At 46.0% G+C, this 27183-nt stretch overlaps 2 protein-coding genes across 4 annotated transcripts in view; both read left to right on the top strand.

Annotated features, from left to right (window-relative positions):
• LOC147747926 (flavin-containing monooxygenase 5-like) overlaps positions 1 to 3616 on the top strand; it is a 418557-nt gene extending 414941 nt beyond the window's left edge. For both annotated transcript variants that reach the window (XM_086956872.1, XM_086956863.1), the window contains exon 9: positions 1047 to 3616. In XM_086956872.1, the coding sequence (XP_086812998.1) occupies positions 1047 to 1398 (352 nt within the window). In that variant the 3' untranslated portion in view covers positions 1399 to 3616. The remainder of the gene's footprint in view (positions 1 to 1046) is intronic.
• A 10496-nt stretch (positions 3617 to 14112) lies between these two features.
• The window catches only part of LOC147747925 (flavin-containing monooxygenase 5-like), a 149288-nt gene continuing 136217 nt past the window's right edge, over positions 14113 to 27183 (top strand). The window contains exon 1 of one of the 2 annotated variants that reach the window (XM_086956848.1): positions 14113 to 14239. The gene's annotated coding sequence lies outside the window, so the exon portion shown is untranslated. Of the gene's footprint in view, positions 14240 to 25712; positions 26198 to 27183 lie in introns of those variants that run through there. The other variant, XM_086956855.1, reaches the window with a different exon arrangement.

Here is a 27183-nt window from a genome sequence, read left to right as displayed (position 1 = left end):
ACCTGAAATGCCAAAGTTCCGCACTGTAACTGTCTTCTGTTTTTGTCTTCAGTTCCTCTGCCCGAAGAGTTTTTCTTTTTTTTCTGGCACAGCTATTTTACTAATCTATCTCCAATCCTTGAATATTTTCAGAAAGTACAATTTGCCTCAAAATATTGCCGGAGGCTTATTTTACAATGCTACCTCCAGTCCAGAAATGTTTTAGATTATATTTAAAAATCCATAAATATAAAAGCTGGACGAAATGTTGAAATTTAGACTCTCAGTGTACTTCCCATGGCTGCTTCCCAGAGGGTGCTGCTGAAGGTAAACACTTAGGAACACAACAATGTAGTACAATATTTCTAGGGAATCTGGGCTTTTATACATACACTGCAAGAGAAGAAAGACTGAAGTGGAGAAAAGACCCAGGACATCTGTGTTAATCTTACTGAACTACATTTTGGGAGAGCCTTTCAATAACTGAAAAAATGTCAACACATTGTGTTTTCCAGACATTATTTTAAACACAAAGGACCTCATTACAGGAGGACTGATGCTTTCAACTCCTGCATAAACACCTACATAGGGATATGTCAGAACAATAAGTTATACAAATTTATAGCACTTGGTGCGTTAAAGTTTGCACTCCCACTTGAATACTGGCAGGTGAAGCCTCTCTGAATTTAATAGAGAAATTTGCAACATAATACCCAAAACATACAGATTTTGGCACAGTAATTGTATACCCCATTTTTGGTGAAAAACGTGCAATAGGTGTTATTTATCACTCCTGGTAAATTTGGACCCCCATCTTGGTTTATTAGGTGTAATAAATATCACATCACCCCGTGGGCCACTCATAATGTGGGCCACATGTGCACGTATGGCAGAATCATTCATTACTAAATGTCCCTCACCATTGGGTGTAGCCCAGTGTTGAAAGACGAGAGGAACAGACACTGACTGAAGTGGCACGTGTAAGACGGTGCACTAAAATTTGAACACCACCATTTTCTACCAAGACTGAGCGCACCATCCTCAATGCTCCCTTCTTTTCCATGCAGGTATGTGACCAGCCCACGACACACCATTCAAGTGGACTATGTGGATTACGTGGATGAACTTGCCTCTCAGTTTGGGGTGAAACCCAACCTGCTCAGCATCTTCTTGAAGGATCCAGTCTTAGCCAAGGAACTGTTCTTCGGCCCATGCACACCCTACCACTACCGCCTGACTGGGCCAGGGAAATGGGACGGGGCCAGGAAAGCCATCCTGAGCCAGAAGGATCGGATCATCAAGCCGACAAAAACACGGGTGGTGGATGATGACTGTATGATGACGAGCTCTTCACTACCACTCATGCTAAAGCTCCTGGGTGCTTTTGCTCTCCTGCTGGCCTTCTGCGTCTACTTCTAATGTACTCATTTATGATTTCCATGCTTCCTTTGTGTTCACTACAGCCACTGAATTGTACCTTCCACTTGCTATTGAATAGTCATTTATAAGTGAATGTGACCCGCTCCAAATGTAAAATGACTTGACAGCAATAACACCAAAAGTGACTTGTGCATTTATGCTTGTGGTAGAGCACATGTTGTGGCATATTCCATTGTAAACAAAGAATTATACTCTAAGAGGGGACATAGGAAGTTCTGTTATTAGTGTGTGCAATGTGAGAAAACTCCATCAGCCTTGAAACTGTGAACTGAACATATGAATGTGATAAGTCTCTTTCAGCTTAGGATTTCACTGTGGCATACCGTCTCTTAGATTCACGCAAGAGTAGAAAATGCAATATCAAAGATGTCCATTTAGGAAAAAAATTGTATAAAGAAACTTTTATGAAGAAAATGAATTTTAGATTGCATTGTCAATTATAAAAACTATAAAGATTATAACAATTACAAAAGTCCTTGAGAACTTCATTAAGATGAATTCCAATGTTCATTTTTATCCTTCCTGAACCTTAACTCTAAACAGGGCTCCAACCTTCAAACAACTACTGCAGTGAGTGAAAGGGAGAAAGTAGAATTAATCCATATTTACAAACATATGAAGCATTTCTTCTCTCTCCTTGCACTGGCACACTGTGTACTGCTGTCCGTCATTACAGGCACCCTTGCACCATTGTGCAAGGGTGCCTGTGTTATAGACAGGATTGTTTTTGTGCAGGAAAGGATACCCACCCGCACAAAAACAAACCATAAAGGCATATTCCTGTTTCTAGGTGTGCTGCTGAATGCACCACACTACAAGGAGGAAGTAACAATGAGAAATAAGGTATTTCTCTTCTTTATGCCTCAGTCGGGTAGGTGTACTATTCTGGCTCAAACCAAGGTGTACAGGTCTTTGTAAATCTAAGTGTCCGCCAAATACATCGGTGGATCATAAGAACGCCCAAGCTCCACTGATGAAACGCCTACCCGAAACAGAGTGAAACAGGGCACCACTATGTTCTGCGCTGTGGTATTTTGTATTTACTAAACCAAACAATGCAGCACACAGTGGCTTTGCGTGGCTTAGTAAATGCCAGAAATTATTTAGCATCTGGGCTGCGCCAAAAATGTGATGCAACCCCAACACAAAATCATAGTAAATGTGGGCCTAAGGCCTAGATTTAGGAAGATGCAACAGAATGCAGCACAGCACCCAAAGTAGCTGTGCCGCCTTGCATGACAGGGAGAGAGCAGGGGCGTGCCATATCCACAGAGACATGGCGCTGTCCTGCTCTCTCCAGTGCTGGGACAGACTAAAGCTGCCTAGGGCCATGCCCTCACCTTTGTGCCATAGTGCAAAGGTGTGTGCATGATGTCTATTATAGGTTATATACTGGAAGGATAGCCTTCCTGTACAAAATTCTATGCCTAGATAAACTTTAAAAGATTTCCTACTTCGAATGTGTATGGTACAGTGCAGCACATATGCAAAGTGGGAAATGTTAGAAGAAATAAAAGCATCTATCCTTTTAGTACCTGCTTCAAAGTGGTGTTATTTTTTGGCACAAAACCCTGTCTATTGTTGTTAATAGAAAGGGTTTTGTGTGAAAAACCATGCGTGGTTGCATAAGAACGCCCATGTACCACCTATGGAACGCCCCCTTGATCCAGAGTAACTTAAATCAGTGCGTTGTGCTGCTTTGCGTTACTTTCAGGCCACTTTCCAGCTCAAAACAAGTTTGTGCTGTTAGTAAATTTAAAAAACGTTTTGCACAGGTTTGCATCATTTGTTGTGGTGAAAACCCAGAGCAAAATGTTTGTAAATCGGGCCTAAGTATCAAAAAGGCACAACCGCCTAAATCATAGAGGTTGGTCCTACGTCAGGTTTGCGACTTCTGAGTGCTTTTTTTCTCCCAAAAGAACAAACTGCAACATCATGCACAGACCTACAAGTAATAAAAGCAAAGAACTAAACTAGAATTAAAAAAAGAAAACCAAAACTGGAGGAAAAATATAAAAACAAAGGTTGTCAAAACAAAATGAGGTGATAGAGAGAAATATTGAGGAGCATGTTTGCATGTTGGTGGTCATGACAAATGTCCTCATATTTTTGTGGTGGCAATGTTGGCCCTACTTCCAGTCAGCTTGTAGCTGTGTGCGCAGATCACATTTACAATAAATCCTTACAGTGATAAAAGTAGTCTGGTATGCTTTGTAATCATTTGACTCAAGCTGCGCAAAAATCCTATTTAGGAGTTGTGCTGTTATTCAGACTCAATTAAAACATTCAGAATGGATGTTTTCACCTGTCATTACAGAATACAGTTTTGGATGTTTTGATGTCAGGTCTCAATCTGACGGTTCTCAGGAATGGCCCGATGCTCAAAGGGACTCACCTCCAGGCATCACTGGGTTCCAGAAATAAACTAACACAGGATCCCTGAGATGCCAGGTGAGGGGAAGGAGGAGGGAAAGGGACTGCTGGGAAGGAGGTCTGAAATGACAAATGTAAGAAAAATGTGAATAATATGAGCACGTCTCATACTCTTTAACCTCATAGCTGCGTCGAACTTTCAGCACCCAGTGCTGAACGTTCGAAAATTGAGCGCTGGCCCTTCGGCCAACGGTCGTGCGCAGCACTGGCAAGGTAGTGCTTGCGACGACCGTTGGCCAACGGCAGCGCTTAAGGGGTTAATCACATATAATGTATGCAGTTACTTTACCTTCAGTAAATGTCTTGAAAATCTATATTCCTGGAGGTAGATTAGCTTTCTTTTTTTTTTTTTTCCAATTTTTGAAAACCTTTATTTGTGCAATAGTAAAAGAACAAATACGGGCCTACAACCCTCAGGCCGGCCACGAATACTGTTGAAGCACTGGCGCATGCAATACGGCGACGCAATAGCACATCAATACCAGTAAGCAAGCAATCAAAAGTTACACTGTAGGTCATCGTGCTACCACGTCTCAGGAGCATTGAAGGTTAATTTTAAAGGTTTTCTGTTGCAGCTATTAAGGTCCGACTGTTCCGTTTTAATTGAAATTAGAAGCTATAGACTAAGAAAGCAGGGTCCGTGCAGGCGTAACATAACAGTAGCGACAAAGTCACACATAGCCCAACAACCCAAAAGTCAAGTCCCCCCAGGCGGCATGGCGGCTCAGAAAGTGTGTAGCAAGGGTATCAGAACCAACATCCTAACAATTGTCCACCGCCACCCGCCCACCAGCAAACACCAACACGGACCCAAGGTAGAATAAGAGGAAGAAATAAAATGGAGAAAAAACAAGGCACCATAGAAACCGAAACCAGGAAACTAAAAACCCATCCCCCAACCCCCCACCCTACACGCATGCAGAGGCTACGGCCAACCCCCCCCCCCAGCAGTGTGTCTGTCGCCCAATAAACCCGAAATATAGAATAAGGAAAGTAAGAAGAGGAAAAAGGGAAAGAAATACAATAATACCTAATATATAGGGAGTAAGAAAATAGTGGCCTAATCTAAAACTCCCATAGAACACATAACCCCGGAGGAGGGCCATAACCACTGAATCCCGGACTCCACCGCCCGCACAGAACCTCCACCCCATCCACAAGATCAAAAAGAACACATCAGTTGCAACCTTAAGTGGGGAGGGATATCACAAATAGAGCTCATAAAATTACCAGAAAAGCGTTCCAATCCAGGTCCCCGCCAGCCGAACAGACAAAAATAACGAGAACACCAGCAGCAGCACTTATCCCCGGCCCCCCAGCCCGCAAAACATCCACCCCAGTAAGAATGATCAACTGCAATCAATTGCAACCTGAAATGGGAAAAGACCATTGCAAATAGCGCATGCAAAAGTTTCAGGAAAACGTCCCAGTTCAGGTCTCCATCGGCCAAGTAGACAAAATCAGCGCAAAGTTCGGCAGTCCAGGGGAATACAAACAAGGAGGAGAGGGAACCAGTACGACTCAGGCAATTTGTCTCATCAGGCACAAGCAGTTCCAATGATCACATCGTAACAACGTTCCGAATCGAGTCTCCGCCAGCCAGTCCATAACGAGCACTGAGAAAGATCCCCTCAGCCCTGGCCAGATCGTGACAACCTCTTCAGACATGGCCTCCGGGGGGGGGCCCGATCCAAACAAAGCCGGAGGACAAGATGGCCACCACCGATAAGGAAAAGGGAGGTAGAGACAAAATGGACGTCTCCAGTCACTCGACGAGCCGCAGGCAAACAAGATAAGCACCCCCAAACACATGAGACGATATCCCATCCATCGCCGGGAGAGAGATGCTTGCGAGGCTGCAGATTCAAAGGGGACCGATGTCTGCAAGGGCAAATCTTGAAACAATAATCTCCCCGTAAACAAAGTCTCAATCCTCGGCAAAAGGGGAAACATTGTAGCGTCACTGAAGCCGCTGAACGGCCGTTCACGAGCATCACGGCAAATAGGGATAGTCAACACCTCTCCGCGCTCGCTCCGCAACCCGGTCTCCCCCACAGAAACTGACAAAGGCAAACCAGTACAATGCTGGGAACTGGCCGGCCTCGCCCGCCCCGACATAAGGACATCGTCGAACTGCTCACCCAGCTCACCGAAGAGGGCACGCCAGTCACTGTGGAGCTCGGCTAGTGCGGCCAGAATGGTCCTGTAGGTTGGCTTCGGTTGCAGGTACTCTAGCTCCACAGTGCAGGATGGTTCACAGAGTGCAGCCCTCAGCTCGCTATCGGGCGGGGTGGTAAAATTGCGATGCGAGATAGCACTCGCCATCTCAGGGAAGGCAGCCGCCATGTCTTCTTCCTCGGGATAAGTACACAAAGAAGAGGGCGAGTACGGTACCGAGGAACCGCAATCCGGGTCGCCGTTGCAGGCATAGCACACGGCCTCGGAACGATGCACAGGGAATGGCATTGCCGCTCGGTCACCAGGCAAAGGCAATCACGGAGGCGACCCACAAGCTGGGGCGGCTTAGGATAGTCTCAGCGCCGCCCAGGGGAGTTGTCCGCAGCGGGCACCCACGTCCTCACGACGAGTCGTCCTCATGGAGCGAGGCACTCGGGTGTTCAAAGAGGTTTTGTGAGACTCCCCCTGTGACGGCGGCGTGGATAATCGCACCGGTGCACCTCGGGCTTAGCAGACTGTTGCCGGTCCAGCGACTGTCGCGGAGAGGAGCGACACGGGTCCCAGAGCCAGGGCTACGGAGGTCGTCCATTCAGCACGACGATAACTCTCCCAATCCGGCACGCAGGGACCTCGGAGGAACACGGGTAGGTTCAGCGCGATCACAGCATCGCTCCGCTGCGGTGCAAACTCAGGATAGAAGGCAGGATGTCGGTGCGGAGTGTACAGGGTCGCGGAGCCGGGAATCGAAACGTCCGTTCAGGTCGCCATCTTGTCTCCTCCCCCCAGCTTTCTTAATATATAATCCTTATCTGTTTTTCTGGAAATGTAGAGAGAGAAAAGACTTGATATGATTGTTCTTTTTCCCCCAATGTACTCTCATAAACAAAAATTAAACATAGCCTGCATTGTATAGATATGATTATGTATTTTGAAGGTCTGCTCACAATCTGTGGCGGCTCCTCGAGGGAGTGCTGCGGGGCGGGGTGGGGGAGGGGCACGGTGGGGGGGGGTAGTAAACTCCGGTACACGGCCAAACGGAGTTAAGTAACTAAATAAATAAATAATACAAATTACATTGCGCACGCTGAATCGCCATTTGGCCCTCTGTAAGGCGCTCCTGCACCTGTCACGTTGTGGCCCTCCTCTCCTCCGGTAGGGACAGAGTCAAAAGTGCTGGTGCTGTGTAAATAAGTAAAGACTCCTGCGCTGCGGGACTCCTGCGCCCTCTTAATGGCACTCCTGCGCCCATCGCGTCGTGGCTCCTACTCTCCTCCGGTAGGGGCAGAGTCAACAGTGCTGGTGCTTCACTAGCAGTAATGGCTGGTGTGTAGGCTGGAGCACTGGTGGGGTAGTGGACTTCTTGGCCTCCTGGTTCTCTTTGGCTGCCCTTAATCCGTGCCGTCTCCCAGCTCACAACCTGGTGTTTTTCAGTAAACATCTCATTGTCCCGCTTACCACTTCTGCTGTATCACTGCCCCTGAGAACTGTACAACATGAGGAGCTTATCGCCTTACCCTTATCTGAGCCCCTTCCCCCTTGAGTCAATAATTTGTGAAACAGTTTAAAAGACTGAGGAATAATGTATAAGTATACTCCTTGCTTCTTAGCATTTCTTCATGTACAACATGAATCTTTACAACATTCTGGGCAAGTTTTCAAGAGATTCCCTCACTTCAGTTTTCACAGAGTGCCCCTTTAGAGATGTTACTTGTTACAGCAGTTACAGTTGTGAGTGTAACCACCGACCTTTATCACCCACTTGGTTCAAGCCTGATTGACATGCCGAACTTGGAGCACTATTATTTCTGGGATGTAGCAACTTTAGTTGTCGTAGATATATCATCATGCCCTTTCACCCACCCTCTCTTCTCAGATAGGCATTATCATGCCCAGATTTTTAGCATATCCTCTTTTAGATAAATGTAGCTATCTTAAAAATCTGGCATGGATCCGGACCTCCAGGATCAACTTTTTTGAACCTTGCCTTATAGCATACTGCATCACACTAATGCCACCCCATGCTGTAACAGGCAACTAGATCCCCTTGTTGCCATGCAGCAGTACCTAGTGGATTTTTTAAATAGGGTGGGTGGTATCACCAGTGAGGGGGAGCGGTAGCTGAAGGTGTCTTAGCACTCCATTGACACTATGATCAGACCAAATGGCACCGCACTACTTCTTGTTCTTCGCAAAACGGTCTTAGACGTTCGATATCATAGACAGCTGCAAGCCAAAAAAGTATTCAGTCTTCAGGAAACTGTCATGTCAGATTATGAAGGGTTTCCCGTCCTGCACAAAAACAGTCTTGCCTGCAACACAGGCACCCTTGTGCCATGACGCAATCGTGCCTGCTTTGGCGCTAGGCAGCCAAAAGTGCACCGCTGCAAAGTAATGACAGAAATGCGCCCTATGGTGTTAAATACAGCGCATTCCCGCCCTTTCCCTTAGCACCATAAGGTGGCTTGCTGCGTTTTGCTGCATGAAAGTATGATAAATCTGGACCTATTGCTGAGATCACAAGCATGTCAGAGAATCGAGTTCAGAAGAGGCAACACAGGTAGAGATAGCAACACTGCCGGGTTACTCAACAGTGCTGCATTATAAGATGAAAATGTTATGGCGAATTTACATCGCATGGCACAGCGATGATGACTTTCCTCGCTCAGACACTGTAAAAATAGTGCATAGCGTCATTTGTATAGCGTTAAACTCCACTAAAAACGCGTGAAATAGCTGGGAAGGTGCAGGACACCTGTTTATCTTTAAGGATGTCATTTAAACAGCACAGAAATGACAATCTGGAAGATAGGAAGAGATACCAAGAAACTACAGGGAGGGAGAGAAAGATGAAGTGCACAGACGATGAGGTAGAAATCTTCCTTTCTGAGGTGACTGAACATCTAGTAAAACAAGCACTGGCGTTGCCAATAGGTCTCGTAGTAGGAAAGTTGGAGCTATTGGTTTTGTAAATGACAAAGCCCTTTATGTTTTTAAAATGAAAACAAAAATAAAAGGCATTGTTATTTGCAATTGTAATAGCTCCAACTTTCCTACTGCGAGACCTATTGGCAAGTTTACCAAAAGCCCTTAGTTTGACAATGTTTTTGGCTACTTGAATTCTCGATCCCTCAATGCGCTTGCGCGCATTGTAGGTCACGAAACCTAAAAAGCACCAGCTAACTTATTCACGCACTTTAGTGTCTGGGAACTATAATCTTTCAAACTCTGAAAATATTAGTGGTTTCTTTAAAATTGCATGTTACCAGCGTGCAGGATACAAGTAATTAGCATCCACTCTCTTTAATTGATGTCGGGCAAAGGTGGCACTTTGATGCGGTCTCCACTTATAAAATCTCAATATGAGTATCTGTAATTCAATACTATTCCTGAGCACCAAAAAAGATCCCAATTAAAAAAAATTATACTAATGTGTGTTTTATTGCGCTTCCTTTAACAGGCGCACTGCCTTGACTGAATAAGCTGAATTAGCATGCAACTCACTCGATATTGTGTGTTTAACATCCCAAAGAAGGATGAAAATCGGAATCGGCCCTGTCGGATTTGAAACTGAAGGTTTCACGCCGATGTCTGTAGCAGGTTCACTAAAGAGTCTTTGCAGACACCGAGGCTTCTGAAGTTCTAAATCTGTGCATTAGGGGAATAGTTTTTTATTCGCACATGTTCACAGTTCTGGATGTTTGAAAATAAAACAAATGAAAAAGAAGGAAAGATATATCGGCGCCTTGACTGACCCCTGCTCTAATCAACCTGCAAATCATAAGTGCCCTAGCGATTCATCCTTACAAGTTAGAGAAAATCGATCGGTAAGGTTAAGTTTGGGTAACTCGTAACTCAAATATGTAACTCACAGCGCTTCGATGCCGCACACACTGAACAGTCTGCGCTACATTAAAATACAGCTATGGAATCCTTGAATCTCGGATGTCGGTACATTGTGTACACAATTGTTCCACCATCTGTGACACAGCTTTCAATGTGCTTGACTTGTCACGTTTACTAAAGGCAAAAAAAAAAGTGCGGTTAAGTTTTTTAGTGAGTCTGCCCACTAACTGCCGTTTTACCTCAAGCTCTATGTCACATTAAATACGTCCATGTAATGTATTATTTTATTTCAATATTTTATTATAAAATAAAAGCAGAGATATTTCCAAAGAATGTATTCACACAATATAAACAAAGAAGAAGATATTTAGTGACCGGTGGTTCGCTCTGCAGCTCTTGGTCGCATTCGGAGGGGGAGGGGTCGTGTGAGCGTCCAGCTGTAGGTGACTGCACCGTGCCAGGTTGCTACCAGAGAGCATTGGGCAAATGCTCGGACCCGGCTGGCACAGGGCACAGACGGAGCTGCATCTTTCACGGTGCTCCTGCAACATGCTGCTGCGAGTCCTGTAAACTTATAATATATACCTGCGATATAGGAGTGAATTATTACACCTTGTCCGCCTGGTGTCCCAAATATGTATGGCCTGGGTGTATTTAGCTTCAGGCATATTGGCAACGTACATGTAACATAAAAACGTGACAAGGCTACAGAGAAATTCGCAGCTCCCAGCAAGTATGCTGGGTTGTGAATCCACCAAAAAACAGCCTTGTAAACCCTTCCGACCTGCCTTTGCACGTACTCAACTTCCGCAGTTCATTGCCGTACCGTAAACCATCCATTCATCCAGCCAGCCCGAGGCTGCCACTGTCCAATCAGGATCCCTCCTCGCTGATTACCGGAGTCCCCTGGGGCTCCTATTGGGGTCCGAGGTCCACCAGGTTGGAGGACATGGGGTTCAAGATGGAGTCCTGTAAAGTGTGGTGGTGCATGGGGTCTGGTCCGGACACGGGGATGGCGCCTTGGCCCTGGGGGTGTCCCATGCCATGCAGGGGGTGCAGACCAGGGTTCGAGGAGAGCATCATGGCCGGGCTCGAGGACCGGTGCTCCGGAGTTCCCAGGGGCGTCTTTTCCTCATCGGAACTCCCCAAAACTGTCTTATTTTTGCCGTTCATGGAGGACGATAAGGCGTTGTGGCTGTTGGAGTTCTCGCTGTTCTCCCTGTAGAGGAAAATGGGCAGAGACGATACTGTCTGTGTCCGGCCCGGAGGCTCAAAATGGACAAAACCACAGGGGCAGAGAGGTGGGGGTGAAAAGACTGAATGGAGGGCAGCAGAAACAGAAACTTAAAGCAGAAACTGTCAAAACACTGAGCAGCAGGCTGAGAGATGTGAGGATATAAATGACAGAGCAACACACTGTAAGGAGAACACGGCAATACAAGGGGTCAAAAGTTCGAAAATGAGCAGCGAGGGTTATATGGAAACTACAACAGAGGAAGAGACGCGCAAACAGACTGGAAACAGAGCAGAAGGGACAGATGCAAAAGCTGAAGCCATACAGCCGAAGCCCGTTAAATGACGAAAAGAGAACAAAATGAAAGGAACAGAAGTCACTGGGCATAAACACAGAGGATGCAGAGAAGAAGGCTGAAATCACAGCAGTGGAAGAGACACGACATAATGAAAGAGTAAAAGAGGTGAGGAGGAAGAGGCACACAGATATAAAAAAAACAGGAGAGTGAGAGGCAGTCTGAAATCACAGCAGTGGAAGAGACACACAACAGAATGAAAGAGTAGACGAGGTGAAGAGGAAGAGACACACAGATATAAAACAAGTTAGACTGAACTGTCTGTTCAGAGAGTATTCATAAACTGATGAAGAGAAGCAAACTGAAAGTACGGCCGGCCTGTAGCCGGCCAAGAATAATTAGGGGAGGAGAAGCCTTTGGGAAACTGCAGGGAAGGGGGCGGAGAGGAGGCTCTGATGGAGAGTGATGTAAAGCCATGCTTTGCAGCGAAACCTAACAAGAAGAGACATGGAACTCGGCGGGCTGTGTAGGCAATCAAGCGGAAACCGAAAGCCGTGCAAAACTAGATGGGCCGGCCAGCAGTGAATAATTAGGGGAGGTGCTGGGGAACAGATGGCCGTGAAGCAGGGGGCCGGGCAGCGGAACCCTTTGAAGTCACGGCCTGCGGCCGTGATGGCAAATGCTGCTGGCAGGAGAAGCTTGTGGGTGAAATGCAAGCTCGTGCACGAAGGAGCTTGTGGTCACGTGATTTCACGTGAACTTTGGAAAAACCGCTCGTAAAAAGTCAGCTTTTTGTTTGACAATAACAGGTCCGAGTTTCACTCGACCTAAAAATGTGTGTGCTTCAAATTACCTCCAGCGAAGTAAGCAGCCGTTTGGAAAGGCACAGTTGGCAATACTCAAAAGGAAGTCACCCATGCAGGGCAACAACACTTACAACGCAACTTTTACAACGCACTACCTTTACAACGAAACTTTTACAACGCAACATCCATTACAACGCATGCCATTACAACGCATGTCACTACAACGCATACCACTACAACGCTTACCTTTACAACCCAGTCATTACAACGCATACCATTACAACGCATACCTACACTATCCAACACTTACCCTACTGTTGCACCCCGTGGAGTTAGAATAGTAATTTTTACCCCTACACTATCCAATACTTACCATACATGCAATGTAATGGTATGCGTTGTAACGGTATGCGTTGTAAATGTAGTATGCGTTGTAGTGGAATGCGTTGTAAAGGTAGTTTCAAAGATTTCATTGTAATGGCATGCGTTGTAATGGAATGCGTTTTAATGGATGTTGCGGTGTAAAAAATGCGTTGTAAAGGTATGCGTTGTAAAAGTATGCGTTGTAACGACATACATCCCCCATGCAGTACAATAGGAGATATGGGCCTCACAGTCAAGTAAATTCATCAACAGCAAGAACTTGAGCGATGTCCTAGAGTCAGCAACAAGCTGGCCCACTAGAATCCGTATCACAAGCCTGAGCCCCCTCGCCCCACCTGCCAGGTACGTTGCAGAACACAAACACTAGTGTAATCCTACTTAAAATGGGATCTGGTCTTCCTGTCTTCCTGAACACACAGGGCCATATTTATCATGATATCATGCAGCACTGCGTGATAGGGAAAGGGCAGGAAGGCGCAGTACTTAACCTTTTATGGTGTATTCCTGCCTTTTACCAAGGATGGTGTACAATGTGTTGCCTAGGGCCAACGCAGGCACCCTTGCACCACGATGGAAGGGGGCCTGCGTTGTTACCAGGATTGCTTTTGTGCAGGGAGGAATAACGCCCTGCACAAAAACAAGCCCTGAGTCATTTCCCTCTTTCTATGAGTGCTGCAGAATTCATCACATGTAGATATAGGAAAAAACAAAGAGATATACAAATATTTCTCCTCGTTACACCTCATCTGGGGGAGGCGTAGCCTTTTGACACATTCCCAGGTATAACATCTATGGTAAATCCGGGAATTTGCCAAAATGTATGGGTGCTGCGTGGGAACACCCGCTCACCACCCATGGAACGCCTCCCTGGGGGCAGAGTAACGCAACACAGTGATTTGCGCTGCATTACTCTAGATTTATTAGGTCACTGAGGGGCACGCAGGGGGCCTTGCATGGCCAGATAAATCGCATCTTGGGTTGCTTTTCACCCCGTAGCGTAGCGCAAAAGCACCGCAGCCCCTTGATAAATATGGCCCACAGCCTTTAATAGCTTAGGAAAGGGCAATGGCTGTGACAGACAACCTCTCCGCACTGGCACATGGGTGGTGCTGGGTCCAAATAATAGAATCCCCACTGCATTGCACCCCCACAGACCGCTTACGGGCTACACCAATCCTGCACAAGTTTGTCCAGCAGCCCTTTAGGCCCCCTCCCTCTCACTGGCCACGATCATGGGAAGAACTCTCACTTTACAAAACCTGCACCCTCACTGGACCAGGACTGGTAAGCAGAGTCCCCAGGAGGAAAATTTCCAATGGAAAACCTACAAATGCAAACCCACACTCAGCATCCAGTAAGAGGTGTCTGGTATAACATATAAAAAATGGAACATAATATAAAATTATGTGGGAAGGCAGGAGAGTTCATCAATGTCCATATTTGGAGACTCGCACGTATACATGACGAAGGTAAACCGGCCTGACATAGGGGCACAAAGGGCGATGCTTTTACACAATGCCGCTCTGTACCAGGTAGATTACAGAGTGGACTTTGTCCAGGCAAGTCTTTCTAAGGCTCATGCAAGCAAAGGAGGCGCACTGTACCACAGGCGGCAACTGAGGAGGCAGCCGGCTTAGCAGGACACAGGTGAGTCTGAATGTTATTGACAATGCAACCTTACAAACTAATGTCTGTCAGGTAAATAAGTGCCTACGTGCCCTGAAATCAAAGTGACGCGGAATAACAGAGTATACGGTCGTTGGTCCTATCCAGGCTGCTCTTCCCCGGCCTCACATTCACACACAGATGGGGCATGTTCTCGTTGTCACCTTTACTGGCACTCTCTAGGTATGATTGATCCACATTTGTATATGCTTTTTTAATATGATTTCTCCCTACTGGCTGTGGTGCTGCTTTACCTGAGAGCCTCTTGTGCTCACTACAATCTCCTGCTGGAGACCACGCTTTGGTTACATTACTAGCAAGTTTGAATACTTGATTTGTAAGTCCCCAACCCCGCTCACCCCCCCATGAACTTTGTTAACCTTTCTCCCAGTCCGCCAACCAGAACCATTGCTAACTAGGTGTGACCTTTTCAACAGACCTGGGCCTGAAAGGAGAACACACTCACCCTCAGAGTGGGGTTGATCACCTACAGTGCCTTTCAACATTGCACTTCCCCAAGTCAAACTGTCAACAACACCGGAGCACAAACGTGACTAACTTGACTTCTTTTTGTACAGTGCTAAATACTGTTTCTAAGTGTTTGTAAATCACATAGGTGATTTTTACCCAGCTTACAGTACTCAAAAAAACAAAGGAAAGCAGAGTCTGCCCTGTCAGGATTCAAAGTTGTATACCATACAAAGTATATTTATATAGGACTCTTAAGAGTCTCACTGGTACTAGAGTTTCTGGTTAAGGAAACCCTGCCCACTCTTTAGTGGTATGCTTCGGGATAGGTTACCTTACCCTGTTGTGGTAGGTAGATACTGCCAGGATGGATTCCATCTCAAGGGGGAGGGAGTTCTTAATAAATGGTTACTGGTTCAGGGCTGCAGAATAATTAAATTACCTCAAGGGTAAACTAAAAGAGATTTTTTTATCAAGCGGGTACCCTTGGTAAGATTAAAAAATAGAATGCTGGATGATAAAGAGAGCTAGAACTCATATGTTCTCATCCTAAGCTAATATGTTTAGGCCCTTTGGAATGCCCAAAGGTCAATGGCCTTCTTCAGCGCTATGATTGACCCCCACCTCATTAGCAAATATGCATACAAGCCACTAAAGGGGAGGGAGCTTTCATACCTCAATTGGTTGAAAGAACGTAAATAAAGCAACCCTATCTAATGGTCAAATGTCTTGGTGGTCACATTGATAAAGGCACCTCAAGTCACATGTTCGTCAATATCAGGCGAGAGTATGAACTGTTCCGCCTACTTCTGCTCTACCTGCTGTAGCCCAGCCAAAACTATCTCTTGATGACCATGTGACTAGCGACGTGCCTCCCTCCACGTGACCTTGAAGACATTTTGACCCTTAAATATCGTTGTGTGATTTACGTTCTTTCAAGCAATGTCCGGTAAGAAAGCTATCCCCTATTATGGTCCTGTCTGCATGGATATATATACTAAGTAGGCAGGGATCAATCACCGCCCTGAAGGTCTTTGACCCATATAGACATTCTAAATGGTCTAAACATGTTAGCTTAAGATTAGGATGTATAAGTCTTAGCACTCATTATCATCCCCCCTTCTGTTTTTTAATCTTACCAAGGGTACCCGCTTAATAAAGAAATGTCTTTGGGTTTACCCCTGAGGTTATTAATCTGAATCACTGAACCGATTCAGTAATCAGTTATTAAGAGCTCTCTCCATCTGTAGGTTGAGTCCGTCCTGATAATATCTACTTGATGAAGCATGCCACAAAAGAGCAAGTGAGGTTTACTTACCCAGCAATTCTGGTACCTATGGGTCTCTAGGAGTCCCATATGAATATACAAATCAGGGTGTCATATTGTGTGTTATATACTGCATCGATATGGAGTTGTGCTGCAAAGTTTGTCCTCTTACTTTCCTCTGGTTGGATCAAGGATTTAAAGTTGTAACATCCAGATCACTGCTTTTGTCAGTGGTGAAAATTCAGCTCACTGAGTCATTCCCCAGCCATGATGCACAAGTAAAAAACACATTACTCGTAATCTAGTGTGTAAAATGAACAATGTGCCTATTCTTGGCAAGTCTATTCTTTGATCTTGCCGGGTTCTCCTCTGCTCTTGCGGCAGGGTATAACAAAATTGAAACAGTTTACACTCCACAGCCATCTGGATTATCCCTGTAAACATCACATTTCTCACTTGGGGAAACACATACATTTTCAGTACGTCACATAAGGGGCTGCATGGCATTCCTTCGCAGGGTAAAGGTAATGTGACGATCTTCCTTCCCATCAATCTGGGTAGTGGCACCTTCTCTCTTCTCGGCAGTCCATTTCCCAGACTTTTCCTATTTCTATTCTAGGATCATAGCAGAGTAAGTAATGAGGCGGCATATGGCCATGTAAATTTGAAGTCCATCCTTCCTGGGTCCCTTTGAGGTCCTTCTGGAAGGTATCAGACTCGACAGGAAGCCAATATCAGAAGCATGTTCTATCCCTTTTGGCAGTGAGCTCCGATTTCTGGTAGTTTCCTAAAACTCATCCACAAAGGATGGCAGCCATCTCAGTGGTGACCGGCAGCATGTCACCCACATACTGCCTGACTAGGAATCAAAAGATTGGGAGTTTCAGTGAGTCCGATCCATCCTCTGCTCCTAAAATAGATGGGGTTAAACAAGTAAGGCCGGGGGGCGGTATGCCCGCTACAGCCTTGTGCCTGACTGTCCATCCTTCGTGGTCAGGAACTTTAACCCTCCTTCCATTGTCAGTCCTAACCCTCCATGCCAGGCGGGGCAGGGTCAAGGACCTGCAGGGTTGCCCTGCAAGCTTCTCGCTTTCTAGCAGGAGATTAGAGCTCACTCTCTGTAAACTTGCAGAGCTTGCAGATAATATCTCAGCAACCATATCAGTGAAGGGACACACCAATCCGATATGTCAATCCTTCAAGTATGGCTCCAACCAAACATGATATCCTCGTAAGCCCTCGCTGATAGGAGATACAGACCCAGATTCTCAAAGGTTTAGCGTGTGATTAGAGTTACTTCTTCAACGCAAAGCCGACGCTAAACCTGTTTTGCGATTTATAAACCAACGCTAATTGGTATTGGCATTGATTTGTATGTAAGAGTAACGTAAAGCAGTGTGAAATGCTGCTTTGCATTACTTTGGTTCAAGGGGGTGGTACATGGGTGTTCACATTCAACCACCCATGCTTTTTGACGCCAAAGCCTATTCACTACGGTGCATATTTACAATGCCCCTGCAGCACTTTTAAGCCGCAGGAGCGGCACTTTTGTGACACTCTGGAGGCACAGTGAGGTGGCCCATGTTTACAAGGCCATGCAAAGCCATCCTGCATGGCTTTTCATGGCCTTGTAACTTTGGAGTAAGGCAATGACTTACTCTGCGTGGAAGGGGCATTTCCACTCAACACCCATGGGGGCATACATGGCCTCTGCGCCACCGGAGCGTCACTTTTTTTGATACTCCGGGTGCGCCCGATGCTGAGTCATATTTCAAGGCCATGCAAAGCCACCCTGCGTGGCTTTGCATAGCCTTGTAAAAATGGCCCCCTTTCACGAGTTACTCTACGTGAAAGGGGCGTTCCATTGGTGTTGCTGTGGATGCTCCCATGCAACACCCATGGATTCTGATTCATTCCCTGATTTACAAGGTTTCATAAACCTGGGAATGCAACAGATTCTAACGATTCCCGAGGGGAGGTATTGGAGTGGTGCTACAAGGAAAAATGCCTTTAGTTCTATGTGTGCTGTAAGGAGGAAAACGCAATCAATTATTGTTTTTGAACAGGAAGGTTTCCCTTCCTGCTCAAAAACAATAATCTCTGCAACGCAGGCACCCTTGCACCATGACGCAAGGGTGCCTGCATTGGTGCTAGGCAGCAAATTGTGTGCCAGCGCAGAAGAAAGCACAGGGATGAGTTGTATTGCTGTAATTACGATGCATCCGTGCACTTTCCTAATGACGCAGCTCAGTGCAGCCAGATTTCTTGCAGGGCCGCACTGCGTCATATTCTAGTGAGGATGGGACAGATTTACTAAAATCTCATGCAGCTCAGCAGGCAGAAAAGCCATGTTGCACGAGAAGAAGCGCAGTAGAGCGCCATATTTACACAAATATGGCACTCTCCTCCCCTCTTCCTAGCGACGGAGCTGAAATTAGCTGCTGTGCGCCACACACATACCTTTGTACCATAGTGCAGGGGTGTCTGCGTGAGTCTAGCATAGGTTTTGTTCTGGAAGGATAGCCTTCTAGAACAAAATACTACGCTCAGACTAACTTTAAACTGTTTCCCACTTTGTATGAGTGCTGTACATTGCAGTGCACATACAAAGCCGGAAAAGGAAGGAGAAATGAAAGCATTTCTTCTTCATAGTGCCTACTTGAAATGGGGGTTATTTTCTGGTGCTAATCCTGGTCTACTTTTTTTATTTTTATTTTTTACATTTTATTTTAAAAAGTTTTGTATAGCGCTAGCTTGACCCGTAGGTATCAGAGCGCTTTACATATACACAGTTAAAAACAGAAAGCCATTACGTTACATAGTAGGCTGGCTGTAAGGAAGCAAACCAAAGAAAAAAATACAGCATAGGAAATAAATATGCAGTGCAGCGGAGGGGGAGAGAACAATAAAAAGAAAAAGGTGAGAATGACATAGTCCGGTCACCCACTGCCCTTGAATGTCCACAGAGAGAGGAGACAACTCGGATATAGAAGTCTAGGTTAGTTGACGTTGGTCAGGAAAGTATTTGTATAGGAGATGGAGTTTCAGGTCCACTTTGAAACAGGAGAAGGAGGTGTTGCATCTGAGGACTCCAGGGAGAGCGTTCAATATCCTGGGAGCATTGCCAGGTGGTATTGGGTGGTTTTCTTTTTCAGTTTCGGAGGAATAAGAAGGAGTGAGTTGAAGCTTCTCAGCGTTATGGATTGACCTGCTCTAACCAGTTTGTAATTTAGGTAGTTGTTGGCAGGAGATTGAAGGGTTTTGTGTGTGATGCAGGCCAGCTTATAGATACATCTCCCTTCCATGGGAAGCCAATTGAGGCAGTTGAGAACTGGAGTGATGTGTTCAAATCTTTTAACTCCAGATACGAGTCAAGCGGATATGTTCAGTACTGCCCTTAGAGGGGCTAGGTGAGCTTTTGGAGTCACTGTTAGGATGGCGTTCCCGTAGTCGATTTTAGAGAGAACTAGGGATTGGACGACTGTCTTGAGGTCACCTTGGGGTAGAAAAGGTTTCAATTTCTTGAGGTGTTTTAGAGAGCAAAGAGCACTTTTTGCTGAGTTTTTTATGTGGGCCTCCATTGATAAGTTCTTGTCAAGGGTGATGCCTAGAAACTTAATTGAGTCGATAGGGTAAGGGGGCAGTTTAGGGCAACCAGATTCTTGAGCCACTCTTGGATTGGACGATGGATACTTTTTGGAGAGAATAGGATTAGTTCCGTTTTGTCTGGGTTGAGTTTTCAGTGGTTAACGTAGAACCAAGTTTGGCTCTCGGTTAGGGTGGTATTGAGGAGTTGGATGTTGCTGGGAGACTTGATCCTGAAATAGATTTGGGTGTCGTCCGCGTAAAGGTGGTGATTCACTCCAGCTTTTTCAATATGATTGTGAGGGGCTCCATGAAGAGATTGAAGAGAGACGGGGAGAGAACCGAGCCTTGTGGGACCCCAAGTGTGACTTTTGTTGGCTTTGAGAGACAGGAGTTTATTTTAATTTGTTGCGAGCGGTGTTGAAGGAAGGAGGTGAACCATTTTAGTACTGTGCCGTTAATGCCGGAACACTTTGACAGGGTCTCCAGAAAGGCTGGATGGTTCACTGTGTCGAATGCCACAGATAGGTCAATACGGATGAGTAGGCAGGCATCACCTTTGTCTAGGGCCTTGTGAATGTCGTCAGGGACGGTGAGCATAGCTGTTTCCTTGCTACAGCCTTTTCTGAATCCAGATTGAAAGGCGTCGAGGAGGTTGAACTTATCAATGTGTTTATTGAGTTGGTGGAGAACACATTTCTCCAATGTTTTTGCAAGGAATGGGAGGTTAAAGATAGGTCTGAAGTTGTTAGGATCATTAGGGTCAGCCCCAGGTTTCTTGAGAATGGGTGTAATTTGTCCTAGTTGAAGGTAGTCTGGGACACAGCCTGAGGTGAGAGAGGGGATGAATATTTTGGTCCAGAAAGGGGAAATGGTGTGGTTGAGTTATTTTATAATTGTGGATGGGAGGGGGTCCATGGTGTGGGAGGAAGGTTTAAGATTAGAAATTATATTGAAGACCTCGCTTACCGGCATTAGCTCAAAGTCGGACCAATGCGCATTGTGTTTTTAGCTGGAGGTAGGTCTGATTGTCCTTGTTAAGAACTCTTTCCGAGTGCTCAAGGGTGGTTGAAGGGGGCAAGTTAAGGGGGAAGGAGAGTTAGCAGTTTGTAGGAAGGATTGGTCAATTTTAGAGACTTTATTAGTGAAGAAGGTGGAAATTTCTTCACATCTCTCATGGGTGGCTTTGATTTCTTGAGAGGGAGTGCAGTTAGTTTGGCTTTTAACAATATTGAAGAGTTCTCTTGGTCTGTTTTTCGCCAGATCTAGTTGGCTACGGAAAAAAGATGCCTTTTCACTGAAGATGTGTTTTTTGTATGACCGCCGAGCAGATCCAAGTTGTGTTAGGTGCAAGGTCGAGGGGTTTTGTTGCCAAGACCTTTCCGTTTGTCTAAGTTGACGCCGTTCATCATTCAGCTCCATGTTAAACCAGGGTTTTAATTTGGTTCTCCTCAGTTATTTGAGTTTGAGAGGAGCTACTTGGTCTAAAATCTCTGTCATTCTTGAGTTAAAGTGTGAGGTGAGGTCATCAGTCATCCATGATGAGGGAAGGAGTTCAAGATGGGGATGAATCTTGGCTTCAAGTTTGGATAAAGGTATTTCTTTGATGTTTCTGGTCAAGAGTTTAGGTTTGACAACACAAATAGGTTGTAGGCTGGCAAGTGTGTCAATCCTGAACAGAATGAGGTGGTGGTCGGACCAGTCAATGGGGGAAATCTCTCTCAGGGAGACCAGTTTGTTGTTGGTTATGATCGCATCTAGGGTTGACCTTTGATGTGAGTTGGTTTATTGCAGAGTTGCTTGAGGTTATATATTTCCAGAAGGTTGGATAGGTTCAGGACAGTGGAGTCTTCTGGGTCGTTCCAGTGTATATTGAGGTTACCCAGGAACACGTCTTTGGTGTCTGTCAAGGAGAATTGTGTTATTAGGTCTGTTAGCTCTTCAGGAAAAAGGGTACGCTCTCCAGGAGGATGGTAGATGCAGTGGAATTTGATGGGTGGGGTGTCCTGGGTAGTGAGTTTGACGCCTAGGTATTAAAACGATAAGTATTCTGCAGGTTTGAGTTTGGTAATCTGTATTCCAGCTCTATGAATGATGGCTAGTCCCCCCCCCCCCCAGTTTTGATCGACCTGTCTTGTCTGATGATGTTGTACCCTGAAGGGGTGAGAATGTCAAGAATTGGGGTGGACATTGAGCCAAGATTCATTGGGTGGAGTAGGAGCGCAACACCTCGGGGGGGAGCACAGTGGCTTGGCCCTGTTGAGAGGGTCTTGTTGTAAGTAAAGGAAATCAGCAGCAAGGGAGTTAATTTTCTGCTCCATTCTGTTCAGTTGCTGTGCTATTGAGCTGAGAAAGTTTTAGGCAGGGGTCGAGGATGACTTGGGTCAATGGAGGGAGACTGAGCAGGGGTCCGGGATTGGATGGAGCCCCTGGGATTAGGAGAGGGGAGAGGTTGTACGCAGGGAGTCGGTATTGTAATGTTCCTATTCGAGGAGTTCGGTGGGGGAGAAGTGGGACTAGTGTCCAAGTGAGGCGGGAGAGAATTTCTGGGATGGGCGTCAGAGTTCTGGGTTTTGTCAGAGAGATTGGCGGTGGAGGCAGGTTGTGAATGTGGGAGTGCGACAGCGGAAGGGGAGTGTGCAGTGGTAGAAGGGGGGACAGAGACAACTGGATTGGAAATGATGTTTGACAGGAGGGAAGTAAGGGTCGGGGAAATAGAGACAGTGTAGGCGATAGGGGAAATTGGGAGGGAGGGTTCCGATTATCAGGGGTAGAGAGGGGAGTGTCTGTGAGGACCTTGGGGTTAGGAGAGAGGAGAGGTTGGACGCAGGGAGCCTGATTAGTAGTGTTCCCAATGGAGGAGTTCAGAGGAGGAGAAGTGGGACTAGTATCCAGGTGAGGAGGAAGAGAAATTATAATAAGGCCAACGGAGTTCCAGGGGGTGTCCGAAAGGATAGAGTTGAAGGCGGGTTGCGTATGGGGGGGGGGTGACAGCGGAAGGGAATAGCGTAGTTGTAGAAGGGGGAGAGAGACCACTGGATTGGAAATGACGTTAGACCAGGGGCAAGTAAGGGTCGTGGGAACAGGGTCTGTGTAGGTGGTAGGGGAAGGTTGTGGGGGAGGGTTCAGATTCTCAGGGGTAGAGAGGGGAGTGCCTGTGGGAATTTCAGTTGCAGAAGGGCCGAGGTTAGAGACCAAGCTGTTAAGTTTGGCCTTGAGGGGATTGTTAGTTGTGAGTTTGTTGCTCCTGGTGTGATCAGTAGATGTGAAAATGGTGGGTGTTTGGCGACGGAGAGTAATAATAGGGGTTGTGTGATTGTAGTGAGTGATGGTGGCAGTCCATTAGTTGAGGAGAGGGTCTTCAGGGCAGGGAGATTGGATCGGCTCCACAATATTAGTGAGGATAGTGGGGGATAGGGGAGAAAGAGTTTGATGGCTCAGTTGAGTTAGCAAGGAGAGAAGTGTGGGGAAGTGGCGGTCAAAAGTGGTGAGGTGCGAGTCGGTGGCCTGTATGAGAATGGTTCCAGTTCCGAAGATGGAAATGGTGAGATACCCTTTGAAGGTCGAGGAGATGGTAGTGGAGATTTTTTCACTATAGGGAATTGTTAATGACTTGGTGACTTGAAGGTGAAGAGAAAAGGTGTTTTTCCATTCAGCCGGGCGATTAGTGTAGAAAATGGAAGTTTGTTTTCGTGCTGCTGTTGGTCGCTGAGTGATAGTTATCTACAAAGAGTGTTTCAGGGTGTTGTTTTAGAGTGCTGTGCTTGAAGTTCTTTTTTGCATTACTGATCATTTTTTTAGGGTAATTAATGGACCAGGAGTTGGGTCCGTAACGCACGAGATTAGAGTTTCGGGTGGGGTTAGATGGGTGCATGATTGAATGGTAAGAATGTAGAGACGTAAATAGCAATCAAGCAGTAGGCTGGACGCACACTTGTGGAGCCAAGAAGGTAGGGTGGAGGAGGTCACACTAGAAATTATAACATTTTCACAGACTAGAGAGTAACAACATGCATAGTAGAGGGTCCACGAAAGGCACGCAAGTTATGTTAAGTTAAAAATAGTGATTCAGAGGAACATTTCAATAGAAAGTAAAAAATACAATCTCTATGTCACACATGCCTATATGTAGCGTAAACGTGGCGTAGTATCCTGGTAGAGTTATGGCGTGGAGCAGGAGGCGGCTAAAACACAGGTAATTTGGTTGGGATTGTCGAACTTTGATGGCTGCAAGGGAACGCCCATGCACCACCCATGGTACTACCTCCTTGGCGCTAATTAATGCAAAGCAGCGTTATGAGCCAGAGGCGCAACTAGAGTCGAATTTCGGGGGGGAGCTAAGAAAAAATTTCGGGGGTGGGCTGAATCTTTAAGCAATAGGTAGAGTGGAGCTGCAGGGGCTCTGCAGGGGCTCTTAGAAGGGGTAAAACAACAGCGAGGCCTCATTAACATGCAAATGGTCTTTTAAAGACCTGTGAAGTGCTCGGTGCGGCTGTGTGTACCTGGGAAGCTGTCTCATCCCGGGCCACACACGATAGTCCAATTTATTTATTTTATGCGTTTTTATATAGCGCGGACTTTACCCGAAGGTGTCAGAGTGCGTCACAAAAGGAACAGATCTGATACATGAGGAGAACATTACAAGTGAACAAATTACAAAAGCAAAGGTTACGTTACTTGAGGCAAAAGTGACAATTATGAGCAAACAAAGTACAAGCGGTAGCAAATGGTGCATTACAGGAGGAAAAGTGACGTGTGCAGGTTACAAAAGCATATAAAGTACAAGTAGAGGTATAATACTGCAATATATGGCAGACACTCAATCACAAGAACAAACATTATGTAGTCAATGGTGGCACTTGTGCAAGTATCCAAAGCAAAGAAAATGTAGGAGGTAGCAAACAGTGTGTTACAAGAGAAAAGTAACGTGTGTATGTTTCAAAAGAGTACCAAAAACAGGTAGAAGAATAATACTGCAATGAATGGCAGAACACACTGGGAAGGCACTTCCAAAGTCATGGAGAAAAGGATTCTCTATAATGGAGGGTCTTCCTTCAGATAGCAGAGAGGGTGTGAATTACATTTGGAAGTGTCTTTGAATGAGGAGAACTTTGAGGTCAGTTTTGAAGGCCTGGGAGAAGGTGGTGGTCCGGAGCTGCGGCGGAAGTGAGTTCCAGATTCTCACTGCGCTGCCTGAAAAGGATTGGGCCATCGATCTTTCCTTCTTGAAAGTGGGAGGTTCAAGCAGTAAATTTTCTGCATTACGTGATGGTCTGGAGCCTCCAGAGAGTTTCAGTTTATTAGCCAGGTAGCAAGGAGAGGAGTGCAAGGCTTTGTGGGTGATACAGGAAGTCTTGTAGATAGATCTTACCTCGATGGGAATCCAGGGAAGGGTGGATAGCATTGGTGTGATGTGGTAGTTTCTTTTGGCCCCATAAATGAAGCGAGCTGCTGAATGGGGAACAGATTTAAGGGGGGACAGGTGGGATTTGGGGAGGCCGGTGAGAAGAGAATTGCAGTAGTCCAGTCTGGAGAGGACCAGCGATTGGACCAGGGTTTTAAGGTCTTGCTCCGGGAAGAAGCGACGAATTCCCCAAAGAAGGCGCAGTTGGTTTCGAGCAGACTTTGCAATGGAGTTGATGTGGGAGGTTAGCTTGAGTTTTTTGTCGAGTATGACACCCAGGGATTTTGCGCTGTCAACAATGATGGGTTTATTGTTAAGTAGATTCATCTGATGGGTGTTGCGCACCTGCTATTTCAAGTGATTTTCCAGCGTTAAAATAGGTTAAAAAAAAGATTTTTAGTCGATTTGTGTCCCTTTTGGTATGCAAACACGTCTCAAAATCTTAGTAAATCGACCCCTATGCCCCTTAATGTCTCGTGTAACGTTCTTGCTGCGCTGTAAAGCGCTCTGACACCTCTGGGCAATGTCCGCGCTATATAAAATCGCATGAATTAATAATACTCTTTCCGACAGTCATCAGCCCCCTCCAGTCAGTCCTTATGCCTTCCCCTTTATTTCACCTCACCACTTGCCACCGCCTTTCTTAACCCAAGATCCTAAATGCCAACCCCCGCTCTCTTCCTCTTTGACGGGCACTTCCTTCTGGTCTACAACTGTCTAACGCTGCGTCCTCTCTCAATGAATGCCAAGAGCACTGAATACAGCCAAGCAGGCGCCATACCCGGAAGTTATCGCGCGAGCCTCATGAATGAGGGAGAGGGCGAGGGCGGTGGAAATGGACAGATGCAAATGCAGTTGCGAGTTGCCTCTAACTTACTCGGCCACCTCCCCCTGCTCCCCCTCCCTTGTAACAGAGGACCCGGAAGGCAACCCCTAACAACCAATACATAGGCAGCAGGACAGATGTAAACGCAGCTGGGAGCCGCCCCTCACACGGACGAATAACAGCTTATGGGGCACAAAAGTGTGCTTCTGGGGCATTTACGCCCACTGCCATTAACCTGGTGTCTTTTTCCTTTTCTGGAAGTGTGGGCGAGGCTGTGAATAAAACTACACGTGCCTGCAGCAGCTTACTGGTGGTTTAATTTGCTCTGCCATTTGCCAGACACCCGAAGTCATGCTTACCGTTGTCGCCGAGTAACGTCTTCTGTTTAAGGTAATATTACTCATTTGCATCATGTATAGATATTTCCCCTCTTGTCTGCGAACTCTCGAGCTCTGAAACTCAAGCGCTCTGGTACAGAAGACATTTGTTTCTTGGCATTTACGTTTCGCACCGCTGCTGTTGTTACCTCGCAGTTCTGATTGTAGTATGAGATAGGGACAGACTATGCTGATCTGGGATTGTGTGCAGCCGCGAGCCTCTTTTATGGGGTCCATGATCAGTGTTTTTATTAATTTATTTATTTAATGCAATTTTATATAGCGCAGATTTTACCCGAAAGGTGTCAGAGCGCTTCACAATAGAACCAAGTACGTTCATGAGGAAATTTACATCCTTACACGTTACAGATACAAACGAGATAAATAAAAAAGTAAACAACAGATGACAGTCATACAAAAATCAAAAACAAAATAGGATTAAAAAAAATAATAGGATTAGGATCGTAGAGGCATAGATCACATATATACAGCACTGTGAGAACTTCCTTGAGGGGACATGAAGAGTGATGTATTAATTCTGGAAGTGTCTTTGAAAGAGAAGAGATTTGAGGTCAGTTTTAAAACTCCGGAAAGAAGTGGTGGTGCAGAGTAGTGGAGGAAGTGAGTTCCAGATTCTGACGGCATTGACTGAGAAGGATTGAGCATTGATCTTTCGCTTTTGAAGGTGGGAGGCTCAAACATTATTTTTCTGCTTTCCATGAAGGTCTAGAGCCTCCAGAGATTTTAAGTTTATTTGCCAGGTATCGAGGGGAGGAAGTGTGCAAGGATTTGTGGGTGATACAGGCAGTCTTGTAGATTGATCTTGCTTCAATGGGAAGCCATTGAAGAGAAAGAAGTATGGGTGTGATGTGGTCAATTCTTTTGGCCCCAAAGACAAAACGGGCCGCTGAATGGAGGTAGATCCCTTTCGTTCACAGGGCTACCACGGGCAAAGGGGCACCAAGTTTGGACGTTGTTTGCCTCTGATGTCACAGGATG

Source organism: Lissotriton vulgaris, chromosome 1_1 (assembly GCF_964263255.1).
Source record: "Lissotriton vulgaris chromosome 1_1, aLisVul1.2, whole genome shotgun sequence".
NCBI classification, from domain to species: Eukaryota; Metazoa; Chordata; class Amphibia; order Caudata; family Salamandridae; genus Lissotriton; species Lissotriton vulgaris.
This window is presented reverse-complemented; position numbering and strand designations above follow the sequence as displayed.